The sequence below is a fragment of the Armigeres subalbatus genome, chromosome 1 (assembly GCF_024139115.2).
Source record: "Armigeres subalbatus isolate Guangzhou_Male chromosome 1, GZ_Asu_2, whole genome shotgun sequence".
Classification (NCBI taxonomy): domain Eukaryota; kingdom Metazoa; phylum Arthropoda; class Insecta; order Diptera; family Culicidae; genus Armigeres; species Armigeres subalbatus.
Window position 1 is genome coordinate 282,701,087 of NC_085139.1, and position 12,157 is coordinate 282,713,243.

Here is a 12,157-nt window from a genome sequence, read left to right on the forward strand (position 1 = left end):
ATTTTGATTTGATTTTGATTTGATTTTGATTTGATTTTGATTTGATTTGATTTGATTTTGATTTGATTTGATTTGATTTTGATTTGATTTTGATTTGATTTTGATTTGATTTTGATTTGATTTTGATTTGATTTTGATTTGATTTTGATTTGATTTTGATTTGATTTTGATTTGATTTTGATTTGATTTTGATTTGATTTGATTTGATTTGATTTTGATTTGATTTGATTTTGATTTGATTTTGATTTGATTTTGATTTGATTTTGATTTGATTTTGATTTGATTTTGATTTGATTTTGATTTGATTTGATTTGATTTTGATTTGATTTTGATTTGATTTTGATTTGATTTTGATTTGATTTTGATTTGATTTTGATTTGATTTTGATTTGATTTTGATTTGATTTTGATTTGATTTGATTTGATTTTGATTTGATTTTGATTTGATTTTGATTTGATTTTGATTTGATTTTGATTTGATTTTGATTTGATTTTGATTTGATTTTGATTTGATTTTGATTTGATTTTGATTTGATTTTGATTTGATTTTGATTTGATTTTGATTTGATTTTGATTTGATTTTGATTTGATTTTGATTTGATTTTGATTTGATTTTGATTTGATTTTGATTTGATTTTGATTTGATTTTGATTTGATTTTGATTTGATTTTGATTTGATTTGATTTTGATTTGATTTTGATTTGATTTTGATTTGATTTTGATTTGATTTTGATTTAATTTTGATTTGATTTTGATTTGATTTTGATTTGATTTTGATTTGATTTTGATTTGATTTTGATTTGATTTTGATTTGATTTTGATTTGATTTTGATTTGATTTTGATTTGATTTTGATTTGATTTTGATTTGATTTTGATTTGATTTTGATTTGATTTTGATTTGATTTTGATTTGATTTTGATTTGATTTTGATTTGATTTTGATTTGATTTTGATTTGATTTTGATTTGATTTTGATTTGATTTTGATTTGATTTTGATTTGATTTTGATTTGATTTTGATTTGATTTTGATTTGATTTTGATTTGATTTTGATTTGATTTTGATTTGATTTTTATTGTTTTTTGATGTGATTTTGATTTGATTTTGATTTGATTTTGATTTGATTTTGATTTGATTTTGATTTGATTTTGATTTGATTTTGATTTGATTTTGATTTGATTTTGATTTGATTTTGATTTGATTTTGATTTGATTTTGATTTGATTTTGATTTGATTTTGATTTGATTTTGATTTGATTTTGATTTGATTTTGATTTGATTTTGATTTGATTTTGATTTGATTTTGATTTGATTTTGATTTGATTTTGATTTGATTTTGATTTGATTTTGATTTGATTTTGATTTGATTTTGATTTGATTTTGATTTGATTTTGATTTGATTTTGATTTGATTTTGATTTGATTTTGATTTGATTTGTATTCGATTTTGATTTGATATTGATTTGATTTTGATTTGATTTTGATTTGATTTTGATTTGATTTTGATTTGATTTGATTTTGATTTTGATTTGATTTTGATTTGATTTTGATTTGATTTTGATTTGATTTTGATTTGATTTTGATTTGATTTTGATTTGATTTTGATTTGATTTTGATTTGATTTTGATTTGATTTGATTTTGATTTGATTTTGATTTGATTTTGATTTGATTTTGATTTGATTTTGATTTGATTTTGATTTGATTTTGATTTGATTTTGATTTGATTTTGATTTGATTTTGATTTGATTTTGATTTGATTTTGATTTGATTTTGATTTGATTTTGATTTGATTTTGATTTGATTTTGATTTGATTTTGATTTGATTTTGATTTGATTTTGATTTGATTTTGATTTGACTCTGATTTGATTTTGATTTGATTTTGATTTGATTTTTGATTTGATTTTGATTTGATTTTGATTTGATTTTGATTTGATTTTGATTTGATTTTGATTTGATTTTGATTTGATTTTGATTTGATTTTGATTTGATTTTGATTTGATTTTGATTTGATTTTGATTTGATTTTGATTTGATTTTGATTTGATTTTGATTTGATTTTGATTTGATTTGATTTGATTTTGATTTGATTTTGATTTGATTTTGATTTGATTTTGATTTGATTTTGATTTGATTTTGATTTGATTTTGATTTGATTTTGATTTGATTTTGATTTGATTTTGATTTGATTTTGATTTGATTTTGATTTGATTTTGATTTGATTTTGATTTGATTTTGATTTGATTTTGATTTGATTTTGATTTGATTTTGATTTGATTTTGATTTGATTTTGATTTGATTTTGATTTGATTTTGATTTGATTTTGATTTGATTTTGATTTGATTTTGATTTGATTTTGATTTGATTTGATTTGATTTTGATTTGATTTTGATTTGATTTTGATTTGATTTTGATTTGATTTTGATTTGATTTTGATTTGATTTGATTTTGATTTGATTTTGATTTGATTTTGATTTGATTTTGATTTGATTTTGATTTGATTTTGATTTGATTTTGATTTGATTTTGATTTGATTTTGATTTGATTTTGATTTGATTTTGATTTGATTTTGATTTGATTTTGATTTGATTTTGATTTGATTTTGATTTGATTCGATTTGATTTGATTTTGATTTGATTTTGATTTGATTTTGATTTGATTTGATTTTGATTTGATTTTGATTTGATTTTGATTTGATTTGATTTGATTTGGATTTGATTTTGATTTGGATTCAACTTTGATTTGGATTCAACTTGGATTTGGATTGGATTTGGATTTTGATTTGATTTTGATTTGATTTTGATTTGATTTTGATTTGATTTTGATTTGATTTTGATTTGATTTTGATTTGATTTTGATTTGATTTTGATTTGATTTTGATTTGATTTTGATTTGATTTTGATTTGATTTTGATTTGATTTTGATTTGATTTTGATTTGATTTTGATTTGATTTTGATTTGATTTTGATTTGATTTTGATTTGATTTTGATTTGATTTTGATTTGATTTTGATTTGATTTTGATTTGATTTTGATTTGATTTTGATTTGATTTTGATTTGATTTTGATTTGATTTTGATTTGATTTTGATTTGATTTTGATTTGATTTTGATTTGATTTGATTTTGATTTGATTTTGATTTGATTTTGATTTTGATTTGATTTTGATTTGATTTTGATTTGATTTTGATTTGATTTGATTTTGATTTGATTTTGATTTGATAGAATGGAATTTGTTCGGATTCGTTTTCAATTAAATTTTGATAAGATTTTGTTTTCAATTTGTTAAGTTTTATTTGTATTTCAATTGCTGTTAATGAATATTACATTTTTATGTTTGCAGGTTTACGAGTGCCGGATCTTCCTCAGAAGAATCCTGTCCTGGTAGTTGTAAAAAAGTTCCGCTTTCCCATGACATTGCCTCGATTGAAAGAATTCGAATTGCCTCCGCTATTACGACCACCCTGGGAACTATTATTATTGCCTCCACCTCCAGTTCGGCGCATTTGCCCACTACCGCCCGCATTGCGTCGCTGTGGCGATCCGTAGTTTGCCCCTCCATTGCCATTGCCAACACTGTTGCCGATGAGTTTCAGTTGATCGTACAGGCTTTCGGACAAATTGAACGGGCGATTTCTGGTGTTCGACTGCATGCTACTGTTGTTACCGCTTCTGCCGGAAGAGTTGCGCGAGGAGTTGCCAAAGGAGTTGTTTCCTCGGTACTGTTGGTTATTTCCGTAATTGTTCGATCCTCCGTTTGAGTTTGAAGAACTGCCGAAGAAGTTGTTACCCCCAAATAGGTTGCTGGCCATTCCAAATCCGTTGTTTCCATTGCTGCTGGATAGATTCAAACCATTGCCAAAGTTATTCCCATTTGAAAATTGATTGAAGTTGTTCTGCTGCCTCTGGTTGTTGTCCCAAACTGGTACGATCGAGTTCATCTGTCTTGGCATGACTTGATTCTGCATTCTTCGCTGAGGAGGTCCCATGCGTCCTCCGGTTCTACCGGCGTTATTTCTGTTTGCTTGCTGGGGTGGATTGTTAGGATTGACTTGCTTGCGGAGCTGCACCTTGTTGAACTTGTAATTCAGCTCGTTCTCCAATGTTGCGATGGTTTTGCTTGACGCCTGGTCTACCGAGAATATCATTTCCACAGACTGTTTGTTGGGAACTTCTTTACGAGACAGGACCTTCCACTTCGACGTATCCAGACCATCGTTCTGGCTGTTGATGAATTCCAATATTGCTGCGTTGTCCTCCTTCTTACTATCGGCAAAGACGCCTGTGTACACATCACCTTTGATCAAATTTTTCTCAGAGAGTAGCTTCAGCGGAACGCCTTCCGGTACGGTCAGTTTTCCGACGATTTTGTGAAGCCACTGACGAGTGTTGCCATCGCTGCAGTTGACCCTCAGATAACCGGCTTTGACGTGGGTGCAACTCTCAAACCGTGGCTTCGTTTCAGAGTCCTTTTGCTGGACCACTTCCTTCAGGATCGCTGCCTTAACCTCGTTTGATTGTGCGTTAGTGAGGGTCTTCGCTGGATAGTCCTTGGCAGCGACTACCATCACTATCCCGGAGGAATCGTTTGGAGTGGATTTGGTCATTTTGTTCTGTGCACCACCACCACTATTCGCTTGACGGTTGGGTGCGGCGGTCGTTTTTCGCTTCTTTTTGAGCGCCTGAAGGGCTTCTTCTTCGCTATGACCGCTCTGCAACAGATAAGTGTAGAGCTTCTTATCAGCGGGATTCAACTTTTTAACCTCGGCATCAATGACTTTGGGATTCATTGGCTTCCTACCCTTGTCGGCAAGGTACCGGTCGAGTAGTTCTCCCTTCTCCAGCCGCTTTTTAGCCAATTCGAAGGCTTCATCCTGTGAGTAGCCCTGTTCCAGGAGCCACTTGAAGCGCTTCCTTGCGCCAATGCCTCGCAGTTGCTTTCGCTTATTTTCCGTTGGTTTTGCGGATTTTGATTCCTCGCTTGTAGCATTAGCATCTGCGGGTTTCGTTTCTTCGCTGGAGGCGGCTTCGGGTTTCTTCTCGTCGCTAGAAGCAACTTCCGGTTTTGTGTCGGTCTGCGAGGATTCCACTTCCATTGCTGATGGCTTTGTTTCCGTGGAAGACTCTGTCGCTGGTGCCTTTTCCTCCGAAACTGATGTGTTCTGTTTATCATCGACAGTCGGGACCTGCTGTTCCGTGGCTGACTTATCATTAGTTGGAGTACTCATTATCACTGGTTGAAATATGTGGTTTATTGTTGTCCCGGAAGAACTACTTCTAAATAATAGTCACACTGTCTATAAGCTGCTACGACTGAATTATTCATTCACATCGGACGTAATTTAAACTCTGATAGGTACATATCGAGTGGCTCATTTGCTGTGCGGGTAGATTTAGATGAAAGGGTAGCAGCGTAGACATTTGAACGCATGTTTTTAAAAAGATTACCTCTAGCGTTGAAAGACAATGAAGTTTACCTGAACATGAGGAAGATGGTTTTCTGTTCGAGTTAAGGGGTGGGACACTTCCGCCTGTTTTGTAACTGAAGCGCCTTCTGAGATCCCAAATTAATTTTCAAATGGTAGGATTCTGAACAATATTAATAAGCCCGTAAGATGCAATTTAATCAAATCCTGACATACCTAAGCAATCGACATGAGTTAATAAACAAAAAATCGAAAGCTTCTTAAATTCCTAATAATGTTCAATCCAACAGAAAAGATGATTAAATTCTGTTTTTGTCCATTTCAATTTGTTCCCGAGTTTTAATTGAAATGCTATAACACACAAATCAAATAAAAGCATGGTTCAATTAAATTGTTTTACTGTAGATTCTTTGTCGAAGGATTTTTTTTCGGTCCAGGTCATCTGTAAAAGCTGCAAATAAATCATTGCAACAATCACAAAAACAAATGTCGAGCTCCGGTTTTGAACATTAATAAAATATCGCATTTTTTTACTACAGGTCAATAAATACACATAATGCACAATTAAGGTTCACACACTAATATGAGTCATTTCCATTTAATCAACATGTCAAATTGAGTGACAAATTATTGTTACAAAGTGACAAATATATGTGTCAGAGTGTTAATGAATAAAGCTTCCAAGGAATGATTGAATTCATTTTGATTAAATCATTCAATGCTATGATATGATGATTGATTCAATTTTAGAATGATTGATGATAATGATTAGAGATTAAATTACTTTTTGACAATGATTGAAAATTATTATCGACTGAAATGAAAACTCCCCCTAATAAAGTGATTTTTTCATCAACAATCAGCAAATTGCTATTGAAGGAATCAGGGTATAACATTTTTGTATTTTTTATGAAAATTTTATTTTTTTTATTGCTTTTTATTTATTAATTGGTGGAGAGTTTTTCATTTATGGAAATTAAAATATATTTGGTGGAAAATTCTACTTTAACAATTACAATTTTTTTTATTTTGAAGTGCTAAATTATTTTTGTTTGGGGAAAACTCTTAATTTTGTATGCAATTTTTTATTATTCAGAGACATGTTAAAACTATTTATTGCTTCTACCCTGATATCTTTATTGGCAATTCCCTATTTTTATGGAAAATTTCTAATTCCTATTTTTATGGAAAATTTGTATGGAATTAGGTGCCTTTATTATCAATGAATAAAACGATTGGATTATGATTAATGATCATGATTAAATATTGAAACAATATGTGTATGATTAATGATTATGAATAATAAAATGTTTTAAACAATCAAGAAATCTCATCGAGAAACAAGCAATGATTCTAAAGAGGAATCAATTGTGAAACTTAATATAAATCATATCCGATTAAAACTTTCTTGCTATTGAACTACAATTCTATAATTTCAGTTAAAGATGCAACGGTAGTTATCCTTCTCAAACTTTTTTTGGAATGGAAAGTGGAGCGTTGTGAAACCACAAACCATGGTTTGCGATGGTATAATAAAGGAATACTTTTATGACAAATGTTCGGAACAACTAATTTTGCTATCAGAAATTCAAAAGTTCGCCCATTATTTCGAATAATCACACAAAACAACACATGGAATATCCCGATTGACATCTCTACAAAACCACGTTCAAACTGCAGAAAATTTTCATGGAAATGTCAATGATTTCCTTGAAAATTCCATACAATTTCCAATAACAATTAAAAACTTAGCAGAAGTGGAAGTTGCCGAAGAATTTCCCGTTGAAATCCAAAGAATTTCTCGTTTGGCAGAAAAATCACTTTCTGGTTGAATGCCCGTAAAACTGAAAGTTGTTTGGTCAAGCATGTTATTTGACCTTGCAAACCATTCGACCGAAGGCCATCTAGCCTATAGTTATTCGGCCGAAAATGTCGTTTGGTTGGAAGGGACTTACGGCTGAAAATGTCATATGACCGAACAGTTCCTTTGCTCAGCTTCACTTAATTGACCGCCCGTAGTTGATGCTCCACTATCGTACGACCTAACCGTTGGCTAATAAATTAAAAACAATTTGACCGAAAATGTCATTTGGTTAGTAGCACACATATTCCACCTAGGTTATTGCAACTCACTTGTGACCAGATTCAGTCCCAATCAGGTTGCTGCAACTATTTTTGTCTGACTTGTGCTGCTCGTGCATTTGACCGAAAGAGTCGTTTGGAAGAAAGGCCATTTGGCCGAAAATGTTACTTGACCAAATGGGTCAACATTTTGTCCACATTACCCATTCATCAAATGACATTTTCGGTTAAATGGCCCTTTCTGCTAAACGACCATTTCGGCCAAACGACCAATTAGGGCAAACGGCTTTTCTAGCCAATTTGCCAGTTCGACTGTATTTTGCTTTAACCAATGGAAATTTTCGACATAATCGTTTCCGATCTAATAACCGTTTCGTCCAAACGCTCATTTTGGCCAACTGAAATTCGGCTCAACGACTTTCAGCTTGAAGTGTTACTCGGAAAGTGGTTATTTGCTGAATGATTGTCGATCAAACGACCCTTCCCTTTTTAAATATTTTCCCGTGGATTTTCCAATGAATTATTTATGGACAGTACAAAAAATTACCCGTAGAAACGCAAAGAAATTCCCAGAAAAAAATCCACTGAAAAATCGAAGTATTTAAGGAAATTTAAGACTGTTTCGTTGGAAGGAATTCCGGAAAATTCCAAGTAAACTTTCCAAAGATTTTTTCATAGACATTTTTGAATAATCGCTCGCAAATTCCTCAAAAAATCCTATGCAAATTCCGAAATCTATAGATTGTTTTGTATTGATTTTTTTTTTTTTTTCCAGTGCTTATTCCGAATAATTTCCTGTAGAAATTTTGAAGAACTTCCTTTGGAAATTCTGAAGAATTTCTCATGTAAAATCAAACGATTCTTCCGAGGACAATCTAAACAAATTTCAAAAGGTTTCTCCTAGAAATTTCAAAGAATTTCTCGTGGAAACTTGAAAGTAGCTCTCAACGAAAATCCGAAAATAATTTCCAAATTTAGGAAAACTCGAAAACTCGTTTTCTCGTTAGCATTAACAATTAGCATTAGCAATTAAGACATCAAAAAAAAATCCAGAAAAAAAAAGAAGCAAACACAATAAAAAAAAATGCGAAAATGACTTTCGGCGTGACGTCAAAAAAGAAAATAAGTTGCATATATGTTTATGATCAACGATTAATGAATGGACACGATTAAAATATGTTTTGTGTAAGATTGATTAATAATTAAACGCAAAACATTTATGAATATGATTAATGATTAAATAACTCAATATTAATGTAACCGTTCGGTTCCATTTAACTACCTGTTGGCTCTACCACAAGTCCTTCTTACATTCCCATACCGAATAAATCCCTTAAAATATACAAACATGGGCATTCACTGTTGTCCTGCAAGTGTGTGAGCTGTTCCGCTACCACAGGAACTGGGCACACGAATGACAGACCAAATTCGAGCAGTTAGAAACTGGGTGCTGCTGCGGATAGAACCGCTTTTCTGCTCTCAAGCGAGTAGAGGGATATTTTGAAATCACCCCCATAAACAACATTATTTTGCAGTTACGTTAAGATTATATACACTAGGAAATCTATATGCCACGATTTACATACGATGTTAAAATAGTTGTGGAAAAACGAGTTAACATTAAAAAAAGGTAAATATAAAGTGATTGAAAGGAAAGAGAAAGTGAGGTTACGCACTAACTCCTAGTAAATAGGTCCAAGGTCCTTTTTCTTTTGTATTGTGTATCCAAGTGCAACAGGTCTGGCCCAAGTAGTGATCGTGTGGGAGTGTCGTTTGAGAGACAATTCAGCGCGTTGATGGCTGAGTATCGTGCCTCCAGCGCTCCGTTGTTATACTACAATGCATCATACCTTGATTTAGTCGCCATCTTTGAATATCGAGAGCTTTGATCAACAATCCGTTTCCCGAATTCGTGGACAATAATCGTTCCACCGGCGTTGCGTCAGCACACTACTGTCCACAACGGCTAGTGCCTGCGGTATTCGCCCAATCCATAACCCACACTCACACACAGGCCCAAAGTTGGACCATCGAGCCAAGATAGACACGCTGTATCGTAACATTCATCTTATTCCCGACCGGGACCTTGCGGTCACGGCTGCTTCAACGCTGAGGCGTACACCCGTAGCCCGTGTTCAATCGTTTCTTCCTGGGAATCGCAGTGGCCATGAAAACCGATTACAAACTCAAACTCAAACAAACTCAATTTTTTTTCGCTCGTTTCGCAAAACCTGTATTTTTTAATTTCACACATATAATAAATGAACTGATTCCAAAATTTGATGATTGTAGCTTGTAAATTCAATTTTAATGGCTTGTTGAAGTTAATTATGTAAAGCATCCCGAACAAATTTGTATGGAAAAAGAAAATTTGGCTAAAGTTTTGTCGGGAACGATTCGGAACTGGCATCATGTATTGAAACCTATTTTTGGTCTACTTTTCGTTGGTTAGTGTGGTGATTTGCTCATACATAGTTGCTCCAGGCTGGAAATTGATTGCTTCAATGCTAGAATGAGGATGCTGTTAATGCTTCAGAACTAAAGGCTTGGGTTTCCAAAAGTACTTGAGTAGCATAGTATTAGTTCGATAAGATTTCTAACCTCAAAATGAATTTAGCGTCCCAAAATTACTTTTTGGTGAAAGATTAGAGCAACATATTAGGTTTTGTCCGGAATTTGTATAGGGGCCGCCACTGTGCGTCGCTCAAGGAGTCAAACCCGCTGCCGAAATGTATAAAACGCCAACAACACTACAACTCTAACCACTGAAGAAGTCTATTTATCGCATGCAATTACCAAATCTGTGACGTCTTTGTAATAAATCCTTAATAAAAATGAGATAACTTTGGTGGTAGCCTATTATTTGAGGAGAATAACCCTGACAGAACAACAGAAATTTGAATTGGAAAACTTCCGGGCCTCTTAAAATGAGGCTTCCGGGCCTCTTGAAAGGAGGCTTCCGGGCCTCTTGAAAGGAGGCTTCCGGGCCTCTTGAAAGGAGGCTTCCGGGCCTCTTGAAAGGAGGCTTCCGGGCCTCTTGAAAGGAGGCTTCCGGACCTCTTGAAAGGAGGCTTCCGGGCCTCTTGAAAGGAGGCTTCCGGGCCTCTTGAAAGGAGGCTTCTGGCCTCTTGAAAGGAGGCTTCTGGGCCTCTTGAAAGGAGGCTTCCTGGGCCTCTTGAAAGGAGGCTTCTGGGCCTCTTGAAAGGAGGCTTCCGGGCCTCTTGAAAGGAGGCTTCCGGGCCTCTTGAAAGGAGGCTTCGGGCCTCTTGAAAGGAGGCTTCCGGGCCTCTTGAATGGAGGCTTCCGGGCCTCTTGAAAGGAGGCTTCCGGGCCTCTTGAAAGGAGGCTTCCGGGCCTCTTGAAAGGAGGCTTCCGGGCCTCTTGAAAGGAGCCTTCCGGGCCTCTTGAAAGGAGGCTTCCGGGCCTCTTGAAAGGAGGCTTCCGGGCCTCTTGAAAGGAGGCTTCCGGGCCTCTTGAAAGGAGGCTTCCGGGCCTCTTGAAAGGAGGCTTCCGGGCCTCTTGAAAGGCCTCTTGAAAGGAGGCTTTCAGGCCTCTTGAAAGGAGGCTTCCAGGCTCTTGAAAGGAGGCTTCCAGGCCTCTTGAAAGCAGGCTTCCGGGCCTCTTAAGAGGAGACTTCCAGGCCTCTTGAAATAAGACTTCCAGTCCTCTTGAAAGGAGGCTTCCGGGCCTCTTGAAAGGAGGCTTCCGGGCCTCTTGAAAGGAGGCTTCCGGGCCTCTTGAAAGGAGGCTTCCGGGCCTCTTGAAAGGAGGCTTCCGGGCCTCTTGAAAGGAGGCTTCCGGGCCTCGTGAAAGGAGGCTTCTGCGCCTCTTGAAAGGAGGCTTCCGGGCCTCTTGAAAGGAGGCTTCCGGGCCTCTTGAAAGGAGGCTTCCGGGCCTCTTGAAAGGAGGCTTCCGGGCCTCTTGAAAGGAGGCTTCCGGGCCTCTTGAAAGGAGGCTTCCGGGCCTCTTGAAAGGCTAAACGCCAACAACACCACAACTCTAATCACTGAAGAAGTCTATTTATCACATGCAATTACCAAATCTCTGACGTCTCTGTAATAAACTGTTGATAAAAATGAGATAACTTCCGGGCCTCTTGAAAGGAGGCTTCCGCGCCTCTTGAAAGGAGGCTTCCGGGCCTCTTGAAAGGAGGCTTCCGGGCCTCTTGAAAGGAGGCTTCCGGGCCTCTTGAAAGGAGGCTTCCGGGCCTCTTGAAAGGAGGCTTCCGGGCCTCTTGGAAAGAGGCTTCCGGGCCTCTTGAAAGGAGGCTTCCGGGCCTCTTGAAAGGAGGCTTCCTGGCCTCTTGAAAGGAGGCTTCCGGGCCTCTTGAAAGGAGGCTTCCGGGCCTCTTGAAAGGAGGCTTCCGGGCCTCTTGAAAGGAGGCTTCCAGGCCTCTTGAAAGGAGGCTTCCGGGCCTCTTGAAAGGAGGCTTCTGGGCCTCTTGAACGGAGGCTTCCTGGCCTCTTGGAGGGAGGCTCCATGGCCTCTTGAAAGGGGGCTTCCGGGCCTCTTGAAAGGAGGCTTCCGGGCCTCTTGAAAGGAGGCTTCCGGGCCTCTTGAAAGGAGGCTTCCGGGCCTCTTGAAAGGAGGCTTCCGGGCCTCTTGAAAGGAGGCTTCCGGGCCTCTTGAAAGGAGGCTTCCGGGCCTCTTGAAAGGC

General features: G+C 36.0%; 2 protein-coding genes across 6 annotated transcripts in view; one reads left to right on the top strand and one right to left on the bottom strand.

Annotated features, from left to right (window-relative positions):
• Nucleotides 1–12,157, top strand: part of LOC134207658 (protein tramtrack, beta isoform) — a 655,620-nt gene that overhangs the window by 137,822 nt on the left and 505,641 nt on the right. The gene's annotated exons all lie outside the window — the stretch shown is intronic.
• On the bottom strand, nt 3,262–5,314 carry LOC134207655 (heterogeneous nuclear ribonucleoprotein A1-like). Its single transcript, XM_062683423.1, has one exon. The coding sequence runs from the start codon at nt 5,218–5,220 to the stop codon at nt 3,358–3,360; it is 1,863 nt and encodes a 620-aa protein (XP_062539407.1). The 5' UTR covers nt 5,221–5,314; the 3' UTR covers nt 3,262–3,357.